Source organism: Uloborus diversus, chromosome 4 (assembly GCF_026930045.1).
Source record: "Uloborus diversus isolate 005 chromosome 4, Udiv.v.3.1, whole genome shotgun sequence".
NCBI lineage: Eukaryota > Metazoa > Arthropoda > Arachnida > Araneae > Uloboridae > Uloborus > Uloborus diversus.
The window spans coordinates 92,455,920-92,482,724 of record NC_072734.1 but is presented as its reverse complement, the minus strand read 5'-3'; the positions used below and the strand labels follow the sequence as shown (position 1 = coordinate 92,482,724).

The window sequence follows — 26,805 nt, the reverse complement described above, 5'->3', positions numbered from 1 at the left end:
CAGCATTTTCAACATTGACAAACATTATTCAGTTAACATATTATTTTCATCAATTTTTTGGGACATCAAGATTGTCTTTGAGCACAGTGTATCATTCTAAACTAGGGCTGATATTTCTGATATACTAGTAATATAACTTTAATACAAAACAGAAAATCTAAATATTTCTGATAAATTGCGCAAATAAAATGAAGATGTGTGCAGTTCTGTACTCGTACACTAATTCAAGCATAGCATTACTTATCATAAATAGAAGTTATAGTTCAATTATCGGCACAAAAATTTCTAATTTGACTTAAAAGTTTTATCTGAGAAAACACATACATTAAAGACATTAAAAATTTTGGTAGCAAAACAACAAATTTTACTTCAATTGTTTTACTATAAAAAAAGTGTAAGTAAAAAAAAATACATATAATTCTCAAAAATTTACCATGAAAAATCAAGATTTTATCTTGAAGCACATTCAAAGTTGCTTTGGATAAAATCTTGAGAGCTTGAAAAAAAATTTTTCTACTTCTTTTAGCTTATTCTTTTAGTTTCATCTAAAACTGAATTGTAAAAATCTTCTGGTAAATCAACTGTACTTAAATAAATGCTTGGTTTGAGTAGAATATAATATGGCATGGATAAAATATGTTAAAACATACTCTACAAAAAACATCAATATGTTTCGTAATTAAGAAATTTCCCATCTTGAAAACAAGACACAAGCCGTAGTATAACTGTAATTAATACAAAACAGAAAATCTTAAATATTTCTGATAAATTGCGCAAATAAAAATGAAGATGTGTGCAGTTCTGTACTCGTACACTAATTCAAGCAAAGCATGTATTGTAATTTTAGAAAAATATTATTTCAACAGTCAAGCACGGCAAAGAAGAAGTCAATGCTAAAATAGGAACATTAATAACACAATTCGCCTTGTAACATTTTTTTGTAAGCAGAATCATTTATATTATTAACAGCAATTACATTTTGTTACTATGTGTATCACTTGCAGTCTTTTTATATAACTGTTAAGGTTCAATTATTTTTGATTATGCACACTTAAATATTTAAACGTACGCAAAAAATGATTTTCTAACAGCTTCTTAAATGCACCTAAAGAGGTAGATATGAAACATCAATGAGACAATGCAATTTTATAAATAAATCAAATTTTAATAATTGTGTAATATTTTACATGTAAAGATGGAGTGTGTACGCAAATCAAATGCAACCTAGCAAAAAATGGAGGGTTTCATGTAGGAGTGCTAAATTAAATATTATACGTAATTAGTATATCAGTATAATTATCAATGAAAGCCATATTTAAGCTTAAAATTAAAACTTGAAATTCGTTTTACAGTAGTATTTATACACTTATATTCTTTTTTTTTTTCTTTAAACTCCCATTGACTTTGTACTATTTCTAAAGGTTGCATTCGTTGTTGATCAGCATAATTGGAAAGAGTACTAAGGTAGTACATATCCAACTTCTCTCTTCGTTAATAGGACACATATTGTCCTGTTATACTGCATTACTTGTCTAACTGCTCGTAGGAAAATATTTCATATTATTTTGCTCCCAAGTCAAAGCACCCCACACATAGTCATGCTTAGTTATTGAAAGCTTCAATGAATTTATTTCTACTGTAGATAAGTCATACACCTACATTTCACTGTTGGCAACAAACAAGTTATTGAGGAACTTGAATAATATTTCTAAAGATATAATTTTGAATATAATTTTCTTTTCTATGTTTAACTTATAGGGAAAAATTACGAATCAGAATAATAAATGAACTGCTTCAAGCATTTAAAAATAATAACCAAAGCATTCAAAAGTATTGAAATAATAATGAAGTTAAAATTCTGATGCATATGTTTTGCTATATTGCAGTTGATGATAATTTTTTCCCATTAAGATACTAAATAATTTTTAAAAAAAAAGTGATTTCAAAACGAACAAATTACAAAATGAAATAATGATGAACTTAAAACAATTGCAAAAAAAAAAAAAAAAACTTTGAAAATGGTCTACTAATTCTTAAGAGCATTTATTTTATAAACACTTTCCATTTTAAAATAAATAATCAATAAAACATCCTAGAAAAAAATTCCAGTTTTTAAAATTTACTTTAATTTTTTTTTCATCACTTATAAATTTTAAAAACTCTTCCTTCTAATGGTTTGATATGTACTTTATTTTATATTGCACATGAAAGAAGCGTTTTTTTTTCTCCCAAACCTTACAAAAGTTTATCCTCAATTTGTCAATTCTAGTAGAAATCAAAGGAAACATTGGAATTTGTTCTCAGCTCCATAATACTTGGATCATCTTCAGATTTTATGCCTCTAATATAGATTTATATATGTCTCTATTTTACATTGAAAAAATAAATATTTTGTAGGAACTCTGTATAAACATGACAGTATTATTTAATGTCTTTAAATGCATTGTTCTTTCAGAAATTTACAAAGGAACATTTTTTTGTGAACTTGTATCTATCAAGAAAAGTAGACACAGCAGAACCTCCATGTATTGAACTTCCATATTTATTGAGATTTTCTATGTACGGAACAGCCAGTAAAATTCTATGTTTGTTACATAGAAAAATTGTTTGGATATATTGAAAAAAAAAAAAAAAATCGAGACATTCAGAGATTCTTTTTCTAACTTTAGACTCTTTGCTTCATGAAAAATGAAGTTCAATAAAGGTTGCTACAAAACTCACAAGAAAGCTGATGTTGAGGGGTGTATCAAATGAAGAAATCTGAAGGCGCAAAATGTCATTTTGGACAAATTTAGTATTCCCGCAAGCAGAGTGTCTACCATTACAAAAAATCGGAAAGCAATAATGATGGCATTGAAACTTACAGAAAACTTTCACTCAAAAACTGCAATGCAGTAAGTTGATTGGAAACTATGTAGTGGTCAGTTAATGTTTCACATTAATTCATTTCTTAATTAGTAACTTTCATTTAATCTGATTTCCAAAAAATTAGAAATTGAGTTCCATACACAAAAATTAGCTTTAATTTTTGATGTTTTAGGAGTAATTAATGGTAAAATATTATTGCTTCTAAATATCAAAATTTCTATACATCAAATTTTTTTCTAGGGATTTGCTACTTTGATATATGGAGGTTCGAATGTAAACATGGACGAGAGGACAACATTTTGGATCTGCATTTACGATTTTGAAGCTACTATTGCATTGAAACACTACACATAAAAGAGATGGAGGAAAGAAAGGCACCATCTCACAATAGTTACACAATATGAGATTCTTATTTGATCATACTTCAACAGCTACCTCATTAAAAATAATAAACTGTTATTGTACCACTCCCATGGGAAGGTAAAATGTAGTAACTGCAAATTTTTAATTTTTCTTTTTTTGCATTTCTGTCCACTATTGTATTTTAGCTTTACTGTACAAGCATGATTGTTTGATTTTCATTGAAAATAAAGCATGAAAAAACATCAAATTCTAACTTTTCCCGATTCTTAGTATGCAGGGATCAAAGCGACCAACTAACAATATATAAGTCATTTTTTGAAAAAAATATAGGACACATTTTGAAAAATATAGGATTTATAGGACACACACACAAAAAAAAGATTAAATTTTGCATACACATTATACAAAATTTACCACTGAGCGCTACTGATGCAAAAAAACATAAATTGTTATACATACCTTATTGATTCTTTATTGTCACAATATGAAAATTCAAATTTCTCACACACAAAAATAAAAATAAATAAAAATGAAGGTAATATTATGGGAAAGAACTTGATTCCAATTTAAACTGAAAATGATTTAACAAAAAAATACATAAAACTGTTTGACGCTTTCTGAGCAGCAGGCTGTGAGGATACTGGAAGAAAGGGTGTGAAACATCTTGTACAAAGAATTGGGGGCGCAAAAGCTAGGCACAAGATGGGTGCCGCATTTGCTGAATGCCGATTAAAATCAGATTGTTTGGATTGTTTCAATAGGGATTGGAAGTCTCTATTGGGGGTTTTATGGGTTCACAACTACACTCCAGAAGTGAAACAAGAATCAAAAGAGTAGGTGAAAGAGGGTGTTCAGCAAAGAAAAGAAGAGAAGTTGACCCATCTGTTGAAAAGGATTTGAGCAACATGTTTTGGAGTGCAAAAGGGATCCTGTTAATTGATTGCCTGGAGAAGGGCAAAGTAATTACAGGCAAATATTACTCTAACCTTCTTGACCAGTTGGGATGCCAAAATTCTGCAGAAGAGGCCTAACTTGAAGAAAAAAATCTATCTTTTACCAGATAACGCACAAATTCACAAGAGTGCATTTTGCGATAGGTAAACTGTGGAATTTAAGGTGCAGTTTGCTCAGTCTTTCCTCCTGTTACACTAGCACCCTCAGAGCTCTATCTGCTAACAAACTTGAAGAAATTTACTTTTGGAAAGGGCTTGAGAGCGAAGGAGATGAATATTTTCACAGCCTTCCAGACTCTTACTTTAGGGAAGGAATACTAATGTTGAAGAAGTTTGTTAAACTCAAGGCAACCCAGGATTTCCAGCTAAAACATACAAATAACTTTGTGCTGCTCAGAATTTTAGAGTACAGTGAGAAAAAATTGACTTCTGAAATGAAGAATGGAGAAGAAAAAAAAGGTTTTCGGAGCAAGAATACAAACACGTTTACTTCTGTATCACGTTTCTTATTTTGTAACATTTAAAATGCAGTACAACTGGTATATTTGGAAAAGCCTTGTAACAGTGGAATACTTGAAAGAATTTTTACCTAAGAAAGGGGAGCATAATTGAAAAGAAATTCTGTTGTGTAACATAGAATTCCTCTTAAAATTGATCATTTTAGTTCAAATTTTATATTAAGTAGAAAAATAAAATCAGTTTTAAACTGAAAATAGCCATCTTTCATTGCCTTAAATGACCTGACGCTAGTCAGAAATGGCGAGATGGATTGCAGTAAAATACTTGCTAAAACTTTCTTTATGCTTGCGTAGTGCAAACCTATCAAGATTTAACAATGAACTTTTTTGCTTAGGAAGATCCTCCAAGAAGTATTCCTTCAAAGCTGGCAACAGTAGTAACATTCGTTCACGTACTGGAACCACAAAAAGCTCTCAGTTGCTCATAAACCTTAACACTTAGGAATATTCTCAATCAAAACATTGTTTTTGTTTTTGCATATCCTTTTCCTCGAGGGAAACTCGGCAAACAAAGGATGCAAAGAAATAAAAGGAGAATTCCAATATGATACCAAAAATATAGCATTTTTATTGAAAATATAGGATTTTTAGAAAATATAGGACAGTTTTTGCCTTAAAAAAAAAAAAAAAAAAAAAAAAAAAAAAGATTTATAGGAAATATAGGACGACTCTGATCCCTGAGTATGGAATCTAAAGCACGTTTTTTCAAATATCTGAAACACAATTTCTGCAGATACTGCCCAGGTTTACCTTCCCATGGTAGACTACAGCTAGATGTTGTGTTTTCGTACTTTAGAAGTAATACATAGATATCACCAGCCTTCCTAGCACAAGTGTCACATAGGGTGGAAATTTGTAGTGTCACCCCCCTCCCCCAAAAAAAGAAACAATTTTGAATATGTTGAGGAAATTTTTCCGAATTTATTGAAATATTCATATTTTTCAAACTAGTACACCCATTTTGGATGCCACTCCCAGGAGTGTGTGCCACCTGGGAAGGACTGCTCTTTCTGACTCATATAACTGTAAAAGTAACTAACAGAAACAAAATGTGTAAAACAGCTAATGCTAAATCTACTCCATTAAAATCAATATAAATGTAAAATGAAATTTTAAATATAAATAATGAAAGAAACCTTAATTTTAAGTCCACATATTGTAATTTTAATATAAGAAAATAAAGAGTAATTTGAGGATGCATTTTCTATTTTGAAGACTTTAGTTTGTACTAATTGAAAATATTGGATATATATCAAAGTATCCTATATTTATCAAAATATCGGATATTTTCGAACCCTGATTACAACTGCGCATTCCAGCAGACAAGAACAATTTTCACTTCATAGAAAAAAAAAAAGTGCCTTTTAAAAACATATGTAAATTGATTTAAGCTCATCTACATGTATTTAATTAAATGAAGTAAAACAAGAATGACAATATTTCACATTAACCATTCAAGAAAGTTAACATAATAAAAGAGTGTAGTAAATGTTGAAGCAATACAAAAAGATCTGTTTATATGCAAATTACAACCATTTCTCTCTGGGTAAAATCAATAAAATTAATACAAAATTGGTAAAAAAGATTATAAACCTATGCAAAACCTTGTTCATAAAAGTTTAATCATAAAATATCTTTCATTTTCAAAGGTTTGGCAACTTTTATTTATGACTTTAGTTCAATCATCAATTATATAAATTGAAAGTGACAATGCTCACACTTATGGACAAATAAGAAAGTTATGTAACAATTTATAACCATCTAAATCATGAAAAACATGACTATACTCTGCTCATCTTAGACATTTATATAGATCTAGAAAAAAAAAAGGTATATGCATACCAGTCTACATTTACATAAAATCTAATTCAAGTACACTTTGTTAAAATTTAAATTTCTGAATAATAATTTCTCAAAACTATTTAAAAGCAATTAAAAAATTCAGGAAATGATAAGCAACCTATTTTTTTAGTTAAAAACCATATTTAAGACCTCAAATAATTCATACATCAATTCTAAGTTTTAAATTTAATTGGTAAACAACCTTGCTAATGAAAACCACATAAAATTTAAACAGTCTGAACTAAATTAGGGGAAAAATGAAACTTTAGAAGATAGCAAGATTTTTTTCTTTTTGTAATAAGAAAAATTGCAGAAGAAAAAATATATTTTGTTTAAGATACTATAAAATGCACGGTATAGAAATCAGATGCATTTAATATACATGAAATACAGCTCCAGCTCAATCATTCCGCCGAGGACTGCAGTTTCGTGCTTATTAGCACTCATCAGCCTGGCATGGGAAGTGACTGAGCTGGAGGTGGAAAACCTCTTAAGGAAGCCAAGAGTGCCAAATAAACTGGTAACTAATATAGAATTAGTAACTTACTGAAAAGCATTTAATATAGTTGTATTTTTTTACAACACTTCAGCCCAAAGATGTAAGAGCAAGAATTTGTCATCAATTATAAAACTTTATGGCAGAATATGATACAACTGTAGAAAGGTGTGCATATTGCACAAAAAATAGGTAATAAAATGAATAACTACAATTCAAATATTTAATATGTGATATATGATACATTATGTTTCAGCGACTGCTAATATCAAATATTTGTTTAATAAAGCATCTAAATACGTAATATGTCTCAAAAATATGTTTTGTATATAAAAAGGTGATTTAGATATTTGAAAAATTTAGTTCTCTTAATAAACTTTTTTTTTTCACTTAAAAAAATCAAATAAGGTTCATTATCAAAATTCTGTATTAAAAGCACTAGATTTTTAATAGCCAGTTGCCTTTGTAACATTTTGAATCAAATTTAGAGTTTACAAAACACACACTTAGAAAAACTTTAAGTAGAATAAAATTAGATTTTTTTCTTAAAAAAAAAAGCTTAAGTAGAATTAGCAAATAGAGAGAAATTATTATTATTTTTTTCCAAATTTATAACACCAAAGCAAGGGGAGTGGGGGAAGTATGTTTCTCGAATAAACAAACGATACAAAAACCTAATAAATTAATATATGTAACAAGGAATCCCATTAAAAAAGTCAACAATAAACTTCTAAAGAAAACAAATACACAGTAAGCAGTTATTCTTAACTCTTATGCTGATAAGATTCTAAGTAAAAATATAGTTTATATATATCTCAGTAAAAGGTAAACAAGTAGCAAAATACAAATTCTATTTAGCAAAAAATAACAAAATTAAGTGCAAATATGCTTATGGGTAAATAAATCACTTTCATCTCATAACCTGTGCTCTTGGACGTTGCTGTGTTGAGTAATTTCTTTACCAGAAGCATCACCATTTGGCATGTTTATAACATTAGATTGCTTCGATTTCATCCAATGGTCCCACACTGAAATATTCTTTGTGGGATGAAGTAGAAGATAATAGATAATCTGGGGGGAAAAAATTTGATTAAATACTATTTTATTTCAGAACAGAAGAGTTTTAGTTACTTAAGAACGAGAAAAAAAAAGAAAAAAAGAATGATTAAATCTTGTTGTTGAAAATGTAATTCCTAAATGAAATAACATTAATCAAGAACTGGTCATTCAGTTCTAATTGAAGTAGATATTCTAGCACCACTGACACTTAAATTTAACAGGGCAGAACAAATGTGGAATGCAAATCGCAGATAAATATTATTTCTTACAATAACTTCAAATCTGAAAGCCCCCTACAGTATTTTTACTTTATGATGGATTAAAGCTTTCCACTTCATTTCTATGAAATTCAGAAAATAATTTCCATTAATTAAAAGGGAAATTTGTAGTAGGCCACTACCAAGGGCATATTTAAGGAAGAAGCCCCCCCAGAAGAGGCCTGCCCCCCACCCCCAAAAAATAATTTCCATATAGGTTCCTGGCAACTATAGCGACATCTCAGTTTAGTACCCATGCAATACAACTCATGGCAACTATAGCGACATCTCAGTTTAGTACCCATGTAATACAACAGTAAAACAATTTGAATAATACAAGTTCAAAAACTAATGAGTTACATACTATAAAATAATTGCAAAATAAACAATTCATAAAAGCAAATTTGATAGACCAGTTGGCGAGTGTTCAGTACTCCTCACTGCAAAGGAAGCAAACGTAATTTTAATGTACTAAAAATCCCAAAACCAGTATGGTATTAAAAAATTATGAGACTATTAGTAATTCGTTCCCACACCTAATTAGCAACTTTTAATTATTTTTTTAAAATGTATGTTTATCAAGCATAGCTATAAAAAGATATGCCAAAAACAATTTCATTAAAATTTGATACTCATGACTTTAGAAAAAAAGGTTGGGTGTGGGAAGGAACGAAGAAAAAGCATTGGGGGTTGAGGGTGTTAACCAGCCTATTTTTAAGGCTTAATGCTGCAACAGGGGAAAAAAAAAGTAGGGTAAGTGCTCCAGTAGTCGGCAAGTCTCCAATAGGACCACAAGGGCACTACAAGGACATAAAAGTGCTTATAAATAATATATGTATTACTCAAAATCAGATATGATGCTTTCCCACATTCCTTTGCCTGTCCCCAACTATCATCCAAAAACTGAAGTTGTAAGTACGTTTTATTAAGTAGTAATGAGTCATTTTATTTTAAATGGTGTGCCCATCATCCTAGTTCTTTTCTTAAGAATGCACATGATCTTTAAATGTTAAGTAATTTTATTTTTTTCGTTCTGATGTAAATTTGCTTTTACTTTAATGAATAGTTATATAACATTGCATTTCAATTGCAAATTAAACTCCTTCTTCGACTCAATTATTTTTAGAGGGGCGGCTGACCACTGGGTACTCAATTGTTATGCATTTCCAATAGTCGGCCATGGCAGATTGACCACTGGTTCTATACTGTTTTGTTGATCTACTCAGTAGTCAAATGCGTACCTAATATGGATTTTCTAATGTTCATCAAATACTAATCAAAATAAAGTATTGACACAGCGGCAATTTAGGTGTTTTGAGAAAAAATTCCTTTTCTAACGTTATTTCTTCTAAAGAAAATGTTTAAACTTTCTGCCTAAAACTTTTTGTGACAAAAGGGGGTTATTTCGTCATTTTATTGCCTCTAATGTTGATTTTAACTTAGAATTCTTGAAAACTGGTGTTGTAAATTTAGTCCATTGTTGTGTGTAGAATAAATGTTCTACTACTTAACATGTCATTACCAAATGATGTTTAATCGTCTTAGCATCTTACGTTTATGGTTTGATTTTACTAAGGCTAATTATTTCAAACGTTGGTAACACTTTTTATTACTGCTTATTCCTTGGATTTTCTTCTCTAGGAAATCAAAATTTATTTCTTGTTTAAAATAATGCTGACTTAGCTAAAATTGCATTACGTAGCTACTAATTCCATTCTAGTTTATTCATTGTTTACTAATATTCTTGTTGTAGGATGTATGATTATCTTCACGACACCCCCAAATGTCTGAATTTCAATTTACCTACATACAGGCTCGTCACTTGGGCAATCAATGGAGGTGGGGGGGGGGGGGGAGCTATTGACCCCCCTCTGGATTTTTACAACATAATGCAATTATGTATTTTTGCTTGTATTTTGATGCTTTTTTCCTTTCAAACAAACTGAATTCATACCCTTTGCTCCCCCCCCCCCCCACGAAAAAAAACTTTGAAAATACGGAGGAGCCTACATAATTCATCTTACTGCAGTTCGTTCACAATGAATTTACCATTGTTTTTAATGACACATTTTGCTTTAGACGTGACCTTGATTGCTAATCTTTTAAGTAAAAGGATTTTTACTTTTATTATTTTGAGGTGAAATTATTTCGAAAACTACAATTTTAACTTTGTGTTCCGTATGTTGAATTTTTGTTCTAATGAACATAAGACTAGTCAAAGGTTAATCATATCAATCAATAATTCTCTCTTTATTGGTCATGAATTCTATCAACTCTTTCGTTCAGTTTTAATGTTAACATAAAGGGTTAACACTGAAATCTTTTTGCGCCAGGATGGGGCGGGGGGGGGGGGGGGGGGGAATCCAAATTCTCATTTTTTTTGGAAGTTTTCAAAATGATTTACCCCCCAAAAAAATTCTGGCTTATCCCGATCTTTTTCATTCATCAAATGTCTTCTTTCGCAGCATATGATATCATTTTAGTTGATGACGTTGAACAGGAGTTCTCAAACTTTCAGGCTCTGAAGCGCCTTTGATACTGACATGAGGTCACCCCCCTCACCCCCTCTAACTCCGTACATGCCTAATACAAGCAATCTGATTGGAACTTTAATTGATATGGATCTGAAAACTAGTAAATAAGGAAAAAGCTAGATAGTTTCACGCACAAAATTGAACTCAACTGTTCAAAAGCTTAATTTTGAACAGCTTATAACTAGAACATATGAAATCCAAGATGAAAAGAAGTAAATACAATTTTTTGAGGTAATTTAGGATCCAAGTGAGGTTGGCGTACACATTAGTCACTTTCACAACATTAATGAGAGAGTTGATTTTATTTCATCTGATATACCCTAATGCCCTTCCCCTCCCATCGCCTTGATATTCTTTGTTGAGAACCGCTGATGTAGAAGATAAATAAAAAAAATATTGCATGAAATGCATATTCAAACTGATTGCAGTTTAGAAGATAATATAACACACATACTAACAAGCATCTTTTATTATATGTATAGATTATGTCTATGCGGTACCAAAATTAACTACATTCCCAAAGAAAAAATAGACAAGTCCAATACCTATAATAGTTTATTGAAAATAAAGTTTATGGATCAAATTCCGAGAGATGGCAACCTAAGGTGAGGGGGCCCTAAAAGTAATGCTTGCCCTGGGTGCTTATGGCTTCAGTCAAGCCCTGGTCAAAGCATTAACAAAATATTGTTGCGATATCAGAGACATCCACTCTAGCACCTCTTTGAAAGTAAAATTTTCAACTTAAAATTTTTGCTGAACTTAATAGAAATATGCAAATATTACCTCAGAGCCAGACTGACAAAAGTCACATAATCTCTATTTTACAGGAGAGAAGGAAAACAATTGCCAGGAGCATGCAATAGATGGCATGCATCATACGTTTTCAACTGTGTTAAATAATTAAAGTTTTTTTTTTTTTCAGAATTACTCAATTCAATTCATTTATTCATTTTTTACTTCAGAATTCACATGGTTTGCAGAGAAATAGGATTCTACATACAATGCATTAATAAACGGAAAATCAGTTTTCGGACTTACGTTAGTCTGCCTCTGACATACAGATATTTACTTACAGTAATAAGAAAGCGAAATTTTGCAATGAGAGACACTAACTTACCATTATAACAAGTCCAAGGGTAAAACTCAAAAACTGCATGAACATGGCCGGATATTTGTAAGTGATCTGGGGTGGTGAATAAATGAACCAAGCACACATGAGTGCCGAATTTTCAATGAAAGTCAAAGCGTAGTAGAAAGTGAAACGTCGACGAGTTGGGCTGTCTTTAGGATTGAAGTAACAAAATATAAATACAATTCCAAGAACAACATTATACAAAAATTCTCCACAGCTGAAATGAGAAAGAATATTTTCCTGAGAATTTTGAGAAATGAACAAAATATACATATGATTAACTGAAAAGGTAATTTAAAAAATGACTTAAAACTTAAAAAATGACAACATGCAATTTAAATTTAACTATATTCATTTTTAATTGTAATTTATGTGTAATGTGATTTAAATATATAATTCTATTATTCTTACTCTTTTTTTCATTTTCTCTAAGTTTATTTTTCAATTAATTTCTTAAATTGTGCGATTTTGGAAACTAGGCATGTTCTATATGACATCACAAGTGATGAACTTTGGTGCGCTGATGCTTGTGCTTACTGTCTACTATGTTTCCAGATTAGGATAATTAAGAAGCGAATTAAATAATTACGCTCTACACTTGTTATCAACCACATCGCTGCCGACACATGTGAGTAAAGAAGCAAATTCAATATTGCCCTTTGCACTAATTGCATCAGTGAATGCCATTTCATCACTTGTGATATCATGTGCAGAAGCATAAAAAATGAAATTGAATCTGCGAACCGATTAAAATTAATTGTTTCAAAATATTAAACTTTGTCATATTATTTAAAAAGTGGTTAAATCCTATGGTTTTTAAGCATGCTCTTTCAAAAATAAGTATTTTTAAAATTTTGGAAACAACCTAATCATGTTTTTAAATTTTATTATGCATACTATCTTGCATTTGTTTAAACCCAGATACCTTCAGCAATGTTCATAAATAAATGGAAGAGTTTTCCAATGTCAATTTTGAAAAACTACAAAAATTTGGTTTCCTAATATATAGTAAGATATAATAGACTAGAGTAAGAAAAAAAATATCATAAAGTATTACTCTCAGTAGACAATAGAACAATCTTTTTTATTTTTCAAAGCAATTGGGTTATTCTTCAAAAAGTGTAACTTTTCTGTCACACGGCTTTTACAGTAAAAATTTTAAGTTACAATTCATTTAACAATGATTTTTAATTTCATCAAAAATATATCTATTTTAACCTGCCAACAAATTTTTAAATAATAATTTTTATTTTAGTATATTTTTGGTTCACAACATGTGAATTCTCACCTCTGTGGAATGTCACACACCTGGTGTAACTTTATGTTGCTTAATAACTTGTTTAATTAATTAAAAGTATATACTTATTTATTATTCCTTTCACAAGTGTCTCAAATACTACTTGTTTAAGCATATTTAATTTTTTAATATTGTGTTTTAGTTTGTTTTAGTAGGACAAAGAGTCATGTCACACAATAAATTCTCATCTCTGTTACCTAAACACAAAATGCCATTCCTTATTAACACGTGGCAGTAATGACATCAAATTTCATTGTCCATGATACAAGGGAGCCTTTTTATTTATTTTTGACCATAGTTGAAGTTGTGAATTTTTTGTCGAAAAACAAAAAGATAAATTTTGCTTTAAAAACTTAGTGTGGTTCTTCTGACTTCTCACCTCTGTGAACTTGAATTTTAGGGATGTAAATAAATGTAAAAAAAGGGGCTTTACTAGGGCGGGGGGGGGGGGGGGGGGCGACGGCCTCCTTCATAACTGTCATTTTCCGAAAACAATAATCTGAAATTGAAGAAATTACTGGCAATTGCTACTGTTTCAATCAAGTAATTTCTATAAATTTGATTTGAATTAGTTTTAAAAAAATAATGCAGTCGAGGAAGAACAGTGTTACCCACTTTTTAATTTTAACACAAGCTCGCCCCCCCCCCCTTTTAAACTTTAATGACACAGCACGGCAAAAAACAAAAACAACCTTAAAAAGGCTTCTGACATAATTCTTGCTGATTCTTATGCGAAAAGATCACCAGAATCCAAATACGACTTGCCATTTTCCCCCAATACACCCCACTTTTTGGAAATGGCACCCTTCAATTTTTTTCAGTTTTATTAATTTTATTTGGAGGGAAAGAGGGCGTTACATTAGCTAATAACACTCTTCTGAGGGGTTAGAGAGTTTCAAAGTTCAAAAGCATGAAAATTTGGAGCAAGTTGGGAGACTCATGGGGAATTCCCCCATTAAATATTTTAAAAATCAACAAAACCAAACTCTTTTTCCAAGGGACTTTTTTTACAACGTTTTCGGCGTAAAATTAGAGCATTGAATTCACTCCTATGAGCGAAATGTCCAAAAAAAAGTTCACATTGTAAACAATAAAAAAAATATTGGAAGCATCGTTTCTTGCCTATTAAACCCACGCTCATTTTGTAAAAACATTAGTTTTTCAAGCCCTGGTGAGTGGGGGGTGGGGGAGAGTAATAGTTATAACATAGATTCAATTATTTTTTAACTAAAATGATATTACTTGCATCGGTCATAAAAAAAAACCTTCGTTTATATTGTAAAACACTGTTAAGGAGGTGGATATAATTGGAGCAAGGTTAACTTGGCTTAGGAGAATTACAAATACTCATTACAAATTATTCAATATCAGTGAAAACATCAGGGCTCATAAACATCAAAAATTGTTTGAAAACAATGAACAGTTAGAATTACTTTACCATGTCCCCCCCCCCCCCCCCCCCACCGAAGTAGCTTAACAAGAATTTTTTTTTTTCAATCTCATTCATTTAGCCAGTGAGTATAAAGATGAAGTTTTTAACACACTAAACAATATATAGGGGAACATAGAGCAAAGTAGAATAGCGGGACAAAGTGAAATAGTGAAATATTTACTTTGCTTTTAGCTCTACCTACCTTGTATTATTTTAACCACACGTAATCTATTCCAGTCAAGAAAGCTGTCGAAGATTAAAGCATTTGGTAATATACGCAATTTAAAAAAAATGGTACACATATTGTAATATTTTATTGCAAGTCAAAAATTATTTTTGTTGCTATAAAATGACAAAGTTTTTGTTATTAATATTTTAAGTATTAATTGTGACCTCCTACTATCCAATGCAATATTAATTTAGTTAATATTAAGCTTATTTCTATTTTAAATGAATTGTACAATTATTCAAGTCTATGCAAGGCAAAGTGGATGGGGCAAAGTGAAATAGTTAAGATTCATTTTCTCACTCAATCATCTTTATACATAAAGGGCTAATCTCTGTCCGGATGTCCGGGGTAAACTTCAAAACTACTGGAGGGATTTTAACCATTTTTTCACCATAGATAGTTACATAATCGGGGAACAACTTAGGCTATAATTTATTGCTAAAAAACTAAGTTTAAGAACGTCGTGATCGAAAACAGTAAATGTCATGCAATTTCCACATCAAATGATTAAAGATTAAACCCATTGTTTCGAAAATTCGTTGCATAACAACAGCAATATTAAAAGTAATCAGAATGTAAATTTTGAATCAAGGCCTCTCTGGAGCAAGCATGACATTGCTTTCTTAGGAATTGCACCCTCATCTTTATATATAAAGGGCTAATCTCTGTCCGGATGTCCGGGGTAAACTTCAAAACTACTGGAGGGATTTTAACCATTTTTTCACCATAGATAGATACATTATGAGGGAGCAACTTAGGCTGTAATTTATTCCTTAAAAACTTAGTTGTTAAAAGTTATGGTGGAAAACAGTAAATTTCATATCATTTCCCCATTAAATAATTAAATTCGCAACTCCAATAAACTATAGGGGGCGCAGCGGCCGCTATCTAATGGCGGATGAAAAAAGGTGAAACAAACAAATGCCATAACTTATAACTTGCTTTGACGTTTAGTGAATGACAGTACTTTTTCATCGTATTTGTGCGAAGCTTTCTTTTTTATTCTTCTGAAATTACATTACACCACAAACTGCTTGAAGCCGGAAATTTACCCCAAAGAAAACTCGTGGAATGGAATGTTTTACCTTTTTTTAGTATTGGTAATCACCGCAAGGTAACGTATTCGAGTTTTGAAGTTGCGAATATAAAACCCATTGTTACAAAAATTCGTTGCCTAACAACAGCAATAATAAAAGCAATCATAATGAAATTTTTGAATCAAGGCTTCTCCGGAGCAGACATGAGTTTAAAATTGTTTAAACATTTAGAAACTGTACTTTTTGCATCCTTAAAGAAACATAGTAGAGAGCTTTTTTTTCTTTTGAGTGTGTACTATTTAATTAAGTAAAGCGCACGGTTTTTTCAGTGATCTTTGTTTTTGTTAGTTCATATTTTGGAAATTCTTCAAATTTTTATATGCTTAAATTCATGCTTTCGTTTCTAACTGAATGCTATTTCGTTCTTTATATGTATTGCTATTTTACTTTAATGGATAAGGAAGAAGCTCGATTTTTAATCACGTCAAAGTGATATGTTTTGAGTTCTTTCAGTTAAAACAGAAAACGAAAGGAAGTAGTGATTGTTTCTTACATTTATTTCTGACCCAGGCAACGCCGGGTATTTTTGCTAGTTTAATATAAATCACTTACGTTTTCATTTAGTAATTAATTTATTTACATTTCTTCATTCAGAAATTCACTTATTTATTCAATCGTTCAGTTATTTATTCATTCATTCACTTATTTTCTAATTCATTTATTCTTTTACTTGCTCAATTATTTTTCTTTATAAATAAAGTGATTTATTTAGTCTTATTTGTTTATTGTTTCATTATCTTTTCATTTATTCATTCAACCTTTTATTTACTGATTCTTTTGATCAAAAATATGTTTTATAAACGAATAGAAAATATTTTGTTTGAAAAATATTTTATTTTTCACTTTGCCCCGTGGCCAAAAATAAAAAATAATATTTCAACGCAAGTTTTATCACAAAATACAATATTCTTTCTTTATGTACTGTTATACTCAAAACAAATGTCCACTATTTTCTTTTTGAAAAAACCTCAATCATCTTAACCATCTCACTTGCCCTACATTCCCCTACTTTTATCTTTTTAAATAGAACATGTGATGCAATAGGGTTTTAGCTCAATTGGCCAAAATAATCATGAGACTAATTTTTGTTACATGGTCTAGTTGTTAATAGTACAGTCATAAAAAATTTAAAACTTTGTGCTGTACATCCTGGTCAGCTGCATCCAGATTTGCACAAGCTTCAAAACGGTAGCCATTTTCAAAGTTATGTGCCATTTAATCACAGAATTTTAAAAACTGGATTTTCCATATTCTCTAAAAGCATAAACTGTGAGTCAAAAACTAACAAATATCAGACACCAAGGTCCAAGAATATTATTTCATTGCCTTGTTTTAGAGTTTTATACAAATGTTTGGACTTGAAAAAAATTTCTATCATAAAGTAAAATTTTCAAAGCACATTTAATATATTTGAAATGAAATGGTAGAATTTTCAGATAAATTACTCACTGATTATCACAAAATTCTGTGCCCATGATTCGTATCCATGTGAACATTATTAAATAGTGTGCGGCCAATACCATAAACAGGTAAGTTGGGAAAAGGGAAGCAAACAGTCCAAGTGCAATGACACGAGATGCAATGTCAAAGAAACGCCAGATGATTTGCACAATTGAACCACACATAGTCATATTCTTCTTTTCTTCTATAGAATAGCGTAAGGCACGTTGATAGGAAGCAAGAGCCCATGCCATGGACATCAAGGATGAAAACATGGATACGAGCTGAATAAGTGCTGAAAAAGGAAGAATATTTCAGAAATTTAGCAAATTAAGATTAATTTTTAGATTTTATGTTTGATTAGAAATATTAATATCTACATGCATCTTGTATAAAAAATTTTTTATTTTATTTTTTAAAATCATATCTAACTTTTGACAAAAGTTAAAAAAAAAAAAAGCATCTTTCCACATTTAGTAGAAATTAGTAGAAATGTGCTTTACCCGATATGGCATAGTTTGAAATGTTATACATTTCCTATTTACATTATTGCAGAAGAACATTTATCAGGAACAGAATGAAAACAGATTTTGTTTTTGAGTTAGATGCTTGATGGTTATGACCATAGCAATTTAAACTATGAGTTATGTAATTCAATTCCATTTTCAGACCCACAGTGTAATGAACTGCAAATATCAGATCAGTGAAACAATCAACATATCTCTCATTTGGAAAAGAGTGCCACAATACAAAATTTTTAATTTCCTTTTTTTTTGCTTAAAAAGCTTCAAATGACTATCTTTAGAAAATAATGACATATTTTTTGTTCTAATATTAACCACTGGAGAGCACAGCAAATTTACTTTTCTTACAGCAAATTTTCTGAAGCGTTAAACTTCAAATGCTTCTCCTGTAAAATTTCATTTCTTCGTATTGTGGCACTCTCTTCCAAATGAGTGATATGAACTGTATAGGGGAAGGTGGGGCACCTTAGGACACTTTTTAGACAGTGATTTTTTTAAATTTTATTTTCAAACCAATTTTCCTCAAACTTAGCCGAACATGCAATTTAGACACTTTTGCTTCAATGAAAATTTATTTTACTTCATTATTTCATCAAGTCATTACAACATCCCAGCCTGCCCCACTTGGTGTGGCACCTTAGGATATCAGCAACAATCCTAATAATTGTCATCTTAAATAATAGAAATCTTATTACTTAGAACATTTTCTGCTGCTGTTTCAAGAGCAGATGTATCAACAGCACGAAACTTCCTATTTTTGTTTTCTAGATCTCACCATTTCTGTTATTTTAATATTTTACCGAGAAAGAAAACTTAATTTTCTGTAAAACAATAGCCATTTTCTCAATTTTAGTTTAGTTCATTTAAACTCATCGGATTCATAAAGTACAACGAAATAGGCTTTTTCTGTACTGTACACTTGTGGAGCAGCTTGGGACAGTACCTCAACTTGCCCCACCACTGTGTGTTCCAGCCTGCCCAACTTAAATTGTTATTATATATCAACTTTTTAAAAGTTAGACTTAGCAGTCTAACTTTAAATACAAAAAAGGTTAAATACAAATAAAGGTTAAATACAATTTTTAACCTTTAAATTATTATGAAAGGATATATTTTAATTCACCACATGCTCTAATAGAAATTATTTCATTTCTTACTTAAAACTTTTAATAATGAAACCGCCTATTAATGTAACTCCAAACCTTTCAAAACAAAGAAAATTAGATCAGTTTTTAACTGTTCATGTGAGAAATTCCAAAGTACAATGAAGAGTAAAAAGCACACCTGCTCTCATGGATGATGTCCTAAGAGAACTAATTTCTGTTTACAAAATTAAAGCTGAAATTTATGATGTCCCGAGGTGGGCCATGCCCTAAAGTGCCCCACCTTACCCTAATATTGCTTCTATGTTTCAAAAAATAAATAAAAGCTCTTTTTTTTTTTCAAAAATAAAACTTAGCATTTCTTTCTTTCTGTTAAAAAATAAAGCATTTATTTTCCATTGCCCCCAAAAAAAAAAAAAAAAAAGTCTTAACAACAGTTCTTTCACAGCAAAAACATCTGTAAGTTGAATTCATTACATGTTGATTCACTCATATTTAGAGAGATGGTATTTTGATTATTATTAATATTTCTTTTTTTTTCCAATTTCCCACAAAACCAAAATTAAGAGCATATTCAGATCTGCACAAGTGTTTCAATCCTTTACTACCAAATATTTTTTAAAAATATTGTTGGTCTCTCAGATAAAAAGGTTAAAAATTTTCCCACAAGAGTTAATGTTAAAAATATTTGAATTTTTTTTGAACAATTCAAATTTTTTTTCTAAAAATAACTAAATTAGAAAAAAAAAAGTAGGTACATGTTCTTCATCAAGAGCTTTTTTCAAAGCAAATTTTATTTGAAGCAAATCCGCCTAGTTTGGGATCTATATTGGGCTTAAATTTCCTTGGAGAGGCTAATGCTGTTTTTTTTTTTTTTTTGAACAGTTTGAAATTGTTTGAATGAAAAAGTGAAATGTGGGACTGAGGTGTCCTCCCCCAGATCTTTTGAAAAAAATAAGATTATGTTGCATTCAATTGACCAGTTAAATCGCACCATTGCTGCACTCTCGCTAGTGTGCTAAATTTACTTTAGCTACTAGCTTGTTTTCACTCTTAGCTTTAATGAAATGACATTTGCCTCCAGCTCGGCCATTATCAGTCTATTCCAGAATGTTGAGTCCACAACAAAAACAAAACTGCAGTCTCTCGATGGCATAACTGGGTTGTCAATATATTGTGTTTTTGCTTGAATTGGACAAAAAAAAGTTTGTTCAAAATAACAATTCACTCTAAAGCAGTGGCGCACACAGGAATTTTGCAAGGGGAGGGTCCAAGATCGAAAGCCTCATTCTCATATCATAACCCCAATACACCGTCAAACATATTGACTCGATTTTTTTTATTCTCCAGAACGAAATACAGTAAAAAATAAACTTTTGAACAAATAATTAGCATTATTGAATGAAATATACTTAAATAAATTACCAGAAGGCAAAATAATATACACATTAACTTTTCTCATAATTAAAAAAATGGATTCAAGAAATCAAATTCATCGTTGCAGAAGCACCATATGATTATAGAAATTCATAGAATCTCATTTGATGTAATCTGTAATTACAAAACTAAAAACATGTTTTTTTAGTGTATTCAATTTATAATCACCATTCTGCTTGTTATAGGCAATTCGTTATAGGAAAAGTGCACAATATTTTTAAAAATCTTTTATCATGAGAATTTTTTTTTTCTCACTTATTAGAACTGAGACTTTGAGTATGACCTTTGGGAGGGGTCCGGACCCCCTGGACCCCTCCCTTGTGTGCGCCACTGCTCTAAAGTTATTGTAGGGGGAACAACAGATCGGCACACATTTTCTAAATATCAAAACCCTACTTCCCAATTTTTAATTTTTCAATATTTATTTAATTATTTCACTAATTTTTGACTTTTTTTTTTTGTTTTTAGAAATATTTTTGAGAAATATTTTAGCCTTCTTTCCTGCTTGTTTCTTCCTTCTTTTAAGAGAAAATAGGCTAAAAAGGAAATTATAACTCTAAAGTGCATTGGAAATCTTTTCAACACATTTCTGTGCATCTTTCCTTATTTTTACAGCCAAATTCGGTGACACAATTCAAATATATGTAGACTGAAGCGCATTGTCGGTGGAGCTTTTCTTTGGTTCATCATTAAAAGTATTTGCATACAAAATACATTTGTAAAAGTATTTTCATAAAAAATGTTTCTGAAATGAAAAGTGGTTAATAAACTAAAAATAGCAATTTTAAAGGACATTAAAGTTTTTACAAATGATACCTGTCAAATTGTGCATATTCTGATCAAGTAAACTGGATTGGGAAAATATATAAATTTGAAGAACCAATTGGGGTGCAGCTTCCATAAAACATTCAAACAAACGAAGGAGAGTTGCATCTGCATCTTCATATATCATCTGTTTATAAAAATCAACCTGTTCTTGAACTTTAGATTTTTTACGGTTGCTTTTTAGTCCAAAATATAACGAATCTGCATACCTGAGAGGAAAAAAAAACATTAATATTTCGAGAGAACTTTTTATGCATTTTCATAAGTTTACAATCATTATCCTGAATGACTACAATCAACAATTTATGTAATGTAAAAGCAAAAATACAAAAATTCAGATAAAAAACTTCAAAACAATATCAGTTTTAAAAAATACTGATGAGAAGATATTTTTGGCACAGAAAAGAAAGCTATTCAAATATATTTAACTCAAATGGCCAATGCCCACAATCAGCTGTTGAGTCAACTACGATGATGAACATTACAGTTGAACCTGTTTATCTCGAACCTGCCTACCTTGAAAATCTAAGATCCTTGTCAGAAAAACTTTCTAGGAGGGGTTTTCAAAATCTGACATAATTGCTTTCTCTTTCATTCGTTTATAATTGGTGGTGCACAAATGATGTCACATTTTGGGGCTAAGTTGTGAATCTTTGTTAAAAACCTGGGGGGAGCGAGTAACAAGAAGTGTGATATCATACATTAGATTGAAACAAATTTTTTGAAGTGAAACTTTTTATGCAAGGGCTTTGAAATTCTGATTTGCAACATTTTTGTGTGATGGAAGTCAAGTTTGATTTTTAGTTATCGCAAAAAACAACGAAAAATAACAGTTATTATACAGTTAAAATACTTCTGTTTCTTAATTATAATGAAAAACAATGAAGAATAATGGAAATTATGAAGTTAGGTTTGCTAATAAATTTTACAAACTAATTTCAAGGTTTTACTTAAGCAAGCATATACTGAGGATATTGGGCATTTTAAACTTTTTAAATGATGCAGGTTTTTGAAGGTTTTATTTATTCAAGTCATCAGTTTCAAAGCTTAATCCATATTGCTTAAGTTCAGCCTTGAAATTTGATTTTTGAATTGTATTAACAAAAAAGAACTTAATAATTACTATTGTTTTTGTCAAAAACTAAAAAGTGTATTTTGAGCATTGTTTAGTTTTCTCAGTTTATAATTTATTTTCTTCATCAAAATATACAATTCTGTTATGAATATGCCTAAGTCAGCAGCAGAAAGAACAAGAAAGTAGCTTGAGGCAAAACTTATGGGTGAATGACAGTTCAGAATTAAAAAAAAAAAAAAGAATATAAAAGCTTCACTTTTATCGTGCATCTTTAGGATATAAATTTTTAGTAATATCTTTCAAAAGATATAACATGACGTATAACAAGGGGGGGGGAATTCGAGTGAAACTCGACTCCATTTATAAACAGCCCCTAATGGGCAATTCCATGATAAGGTCAACCAGATGATCAAATTTTCAAAATTAAAATTTCTAAACAAATGAGGTGTCATTTTAAAGGTAAAGAGTTGTATATTTTGAAATGCCTGTTTAAAATTTGATCACTTCAGTTATAAATAAGTTACATGAGGTTAAACTAAGGTCAACATCTTCAGTATTTTCAAATCATATTCGGTGACTCTCGAAGAAATTCTGTTTTTTCCAAAAAATACATATTAATATTATGAATTGAGATGCATAACCATTTCATAACCATTTAAAGATACAATGTGTTGCTGGTGATGTTGTAAAAATGTGTCAAAATAAAATTCATTTTGATTTGTAAAAGAATTCCTCTGGGGTACATTATGTGCTTTACGTCCGACACCAAAATGCACAGTTAAGTATGCTGAGCCAATAATTTTAAAGATACATAAATGTATTTTTGTGTACAAAGTAAGAATTTCAATCTCTTTGAGATGTAACCTATCTTCATTTTGTAACAAGTGAATATTTTTTACTACTGTTACATTCCTTTAAACAACATATGTTTTCAACTATGTGTCTCCTTTTTTTGCCATTAATTTCAAAGTTAAAGTGGAACATGCATAAAAAACAACTTAGTGAATTTATTGTATATACATTTAGAGTTGATAGGGGTAAGTAGGACCCCTTTTGAGAAAAGGTGTGTTGAATGAACATAATACAGTTGATTAAGATCAATTTTAGCAAATTTGCCAAAAATATAAGTGCAAAAAGAAATTGGAAACACTGAATGACTGCATCTATGTAAAGTTGGCTATGGAAGAACCATTATTAACATTCAACCCATATAAATCTTGATGGTTTTCTTTCTGGTAAGTTTTACAAATAACTAATCACCAGCTTTTGTAGCTGAACTATCAATTCCTACTAAATCATCATAGTTGTCTTGTATTTCACTAATACAAATATTTCATCAAAGTTGCTTTTGATTTTCAAATCCTCCTGTTAGGGGGGGGAGGGACCACTTACCCCATACTGTGGGGATGTCTTATCGCGAAATTTTACGGGGTAAGTGTACCCTCCTCTAAAACAGTTTTTAATAATATTTTACCCCAAAATTGTGATTGCAGTATGCACTTTAAGTTAAACTGTACATGAATGTTTAATGATCATAAAAAAATAAATGCTAACCAGGAAACATTTCTTTGAAAAATGCTGCTTAAACTCGCCAAAAAATATTTTTCAGTTTTTTTTTTGTGACTAAGTTTTCTGACCTAGATACAAATTCCACGTAATCCAAATATATGCAAAACTAATCACTTTGATGAACCATGACATGATCAATGTAAAAAAGTATAAAAACCATATTTTAGTTTTTGGGTGATGACCCACTTACCCCAATGTCCCACTTCCCCCAATCAACTCTACTTTTGAATTTACTTGGTAAATTTTGTTTCAGTATATATAACCTATAATTTACATATTTATAACTGTAATCATTGTTATGTGTTGACATTTAAGAGCAATAGTTTACGTCCAATATGAACAATTGACGTCCGACACTGAAAATTTACATCCGACACCAAGCTAAAAATATTTTTTAAATAATTTTATTCCTTATAATATCATTTGAAAACTGTGAAATATGCTTCAATCATAAGTGTACTTTAGAATTATGCTGTTTTCAAAATTAAAATGTAAGCCAATTCACAGACTTTTAATAATTTTTAAGTGAAACATCAATTTTACTATTTGTGTGTTTACGTCCGACACCAACTCTTTAAAAAATTTTAATTTATACTTTAGGCATCTGTTTTGGAAAACTAACATGATTTTTTATTCAGTGGAATGTAGTAAGTATCTTGTAAATAAATTTGATCATTTTGGAAAAGTTTATATCTGGTAAATGGAATTAAAACTGAGAAAATTTTCTTCATTTTTTACGTCCGACACCATGGAATTGCCCTAATGTGAAGATATTATTCAACATGCAACCAAACAATTTCAATGGCTCAGTAATTATTCATTTACTAAGGGGCCATTGCCCCCTGTTTGATATTAGTCACCAACTCCTGGGAACTGCAAGTAGTTCCATTCTTATCACTTCTCGAGCTCTCGTTTATTGAATTACCTATATCATTGTACGAGGGGTACACCAAACTTAATATCGCGAAGCCCCCCCCCTCAATAACAACGTGAAAAATACCCCTCAAAAAAACCTCCATTAAAAATTTCAATGACGCAGTCTTCTCCATGACCCCCCCCCCCCAGTTGGACATCCCTGATTGTTCTCCAGCAGGTGCAAGTATAAGAATATGCCCATAATAGCAATTTTTTTCTGGACACTAGGTATTTTCAGCTCCACCAATCTTCCCAGAATTAAATAAAAATTGCCCAAAATTTGCGACTTCAACTCCGCAATCCTGGTAGAGTTCTAGACTTTGAGTGAAAATGACCAATTCTGGTTTTTCCTCAACCCCAAAATCAGTTCGACTCTGCAGCCCTAATATATATCAGAGATAAATGACTAGGGTGCTGTGAGAAATTCTGCTGTGTTGAAGGGTACTGAACCTTGGAAAAGTTTGGAAGTCCCTGAAATGGACGATTCCTCCAATCTAAAAAGTCTCGAATATCTCCAAGAACTTTAACATAAATACTGAACTAATTCACTGAAATTACAAAAACTGTAACATCATGAAATACTAAAAACATCGAAAGACCGTAAAGAATACATTTTTCAGTACCTCAATATTGGTCCCATTTGCAGCACTAAAAATACAATTCTGAAAATCCAGCGTTTTGTGGACACTTTGGGCAATTTCTTTTCATCAGCATCAACCAAATACCATCTTAAACTGAAGCCTGTCATCGTTAGAGAAGGGACGGCGATGAAACACACTGTCAGCGTAAAGAACCACTCATTCCCATTGTTGTAATGTACAATAGCAACGAGAATATCTAAAGCAACATCCATAAAAAAACTACATATGGAAACAATAATTCCTAGAATATCAAGTAACGTGAAGTCTAAATTTTTGGGCAAGGCATCTGTGGTATCATAGCCCTTTATTTTGATTTTTTTCAAAAACGGTCCTGAATTTCTGCTAAATTTCGGATTTGGAGTTCTACCGTCCAAATCTGAGTCATCTTGAGAGTCAGTAGCAGAATCATCTCTGCTCCTCGTTTTAGGTTTATTCATAATTGAGCAGATAAAAATCCTAAGTTAGAAGCTCAGAATAATAATTTAAACATGGTTATCGGTAGTTTTAAAGGAAAACTACGGAGTAAGGGAAATTCAGGAAAATGAAAGCAAGACAGGAAAACTACGGGATATATAAAAAAAAGGTAAACAAAATTGGAGTTGAGTAGTGTTTCACGATTACGCGAAATATTTTTCAATTGGAGTAAAGAATTAGCTGGAGAGAGTAAATTGCGCATCCTTGATACAATCGCAAAACATGGGAAAAAAGGGACAATTAATAAGAAATGTGGTTATTATTAAATAACGCTTACGAAAAAAAGGAACGGAAAATGAAATGAAATAAGAAGAGAGGGGGGGGGGGAATGGGGAGAAAAATAATGATGGCAAAAAGATTTATAGTAAAAAAAGAAGTTCATTGTAAAGTACAAAATGAAAATGAGAAACACACTTTTAAATATCTTCGGTGACAGAAATTCTTAGGTTTGATATGACTGTAACAAATATCATTTATTATTTCTGTTTTTATCACCCCCTCCCCCCTGTAGCTATAGGCACAAAAATTCTGGCCCAAACAGTGGTGGCTCCAAAACAAGTTTTCGGAAGTTGCCATTCTCTCCTTTTTTTTTATTATTTTAGTATGACCCTCATCCTTAAAACTACATACAGCGAAATGACTTCCATTTCAAGTATTTTCCTCCGGTAGAATTACGGTAACCGGGTCGCATTGGCGGTTTTTTTCAAAAACAGCCAAATTTGGCA

General features: G+C 30.8%; 1 protein-coding gene across 1 annotated transcript; it reads right to left on the bottom strand.

Annotated features, from left to right (window-relative positions):
• Positions 1-7,679: 7,679 nt before the first annotated feature.
• On the bottom strand, positions 7,680-26,099 carry LOC129221281 (XK-related protein 6-like). The gene is made up of 5 exons (XM_054855738.1): positions 25,589-26,099; positions 21,398-21,615; positions 17,527-17,812; positions 12,008-12,239; positions 7,680-8,111 (listed from the first exon to the last, which is right to left on the bottom strand). The coding sequence occupies exons 1-5, from the start codon at positions 26,041-26,043 to the stop codon at positions 7,956-7,958; spliced, it is 1,347 nt and encodes a 448-aa protein (XP_054711713.1). The 5' UTR covers positions 26,044-26,099; the 3' UTR covers positions 7,680-7,955.
• Between the last annotated feature and the right edge of the window lie 706 nt (positions 26,100-26,805).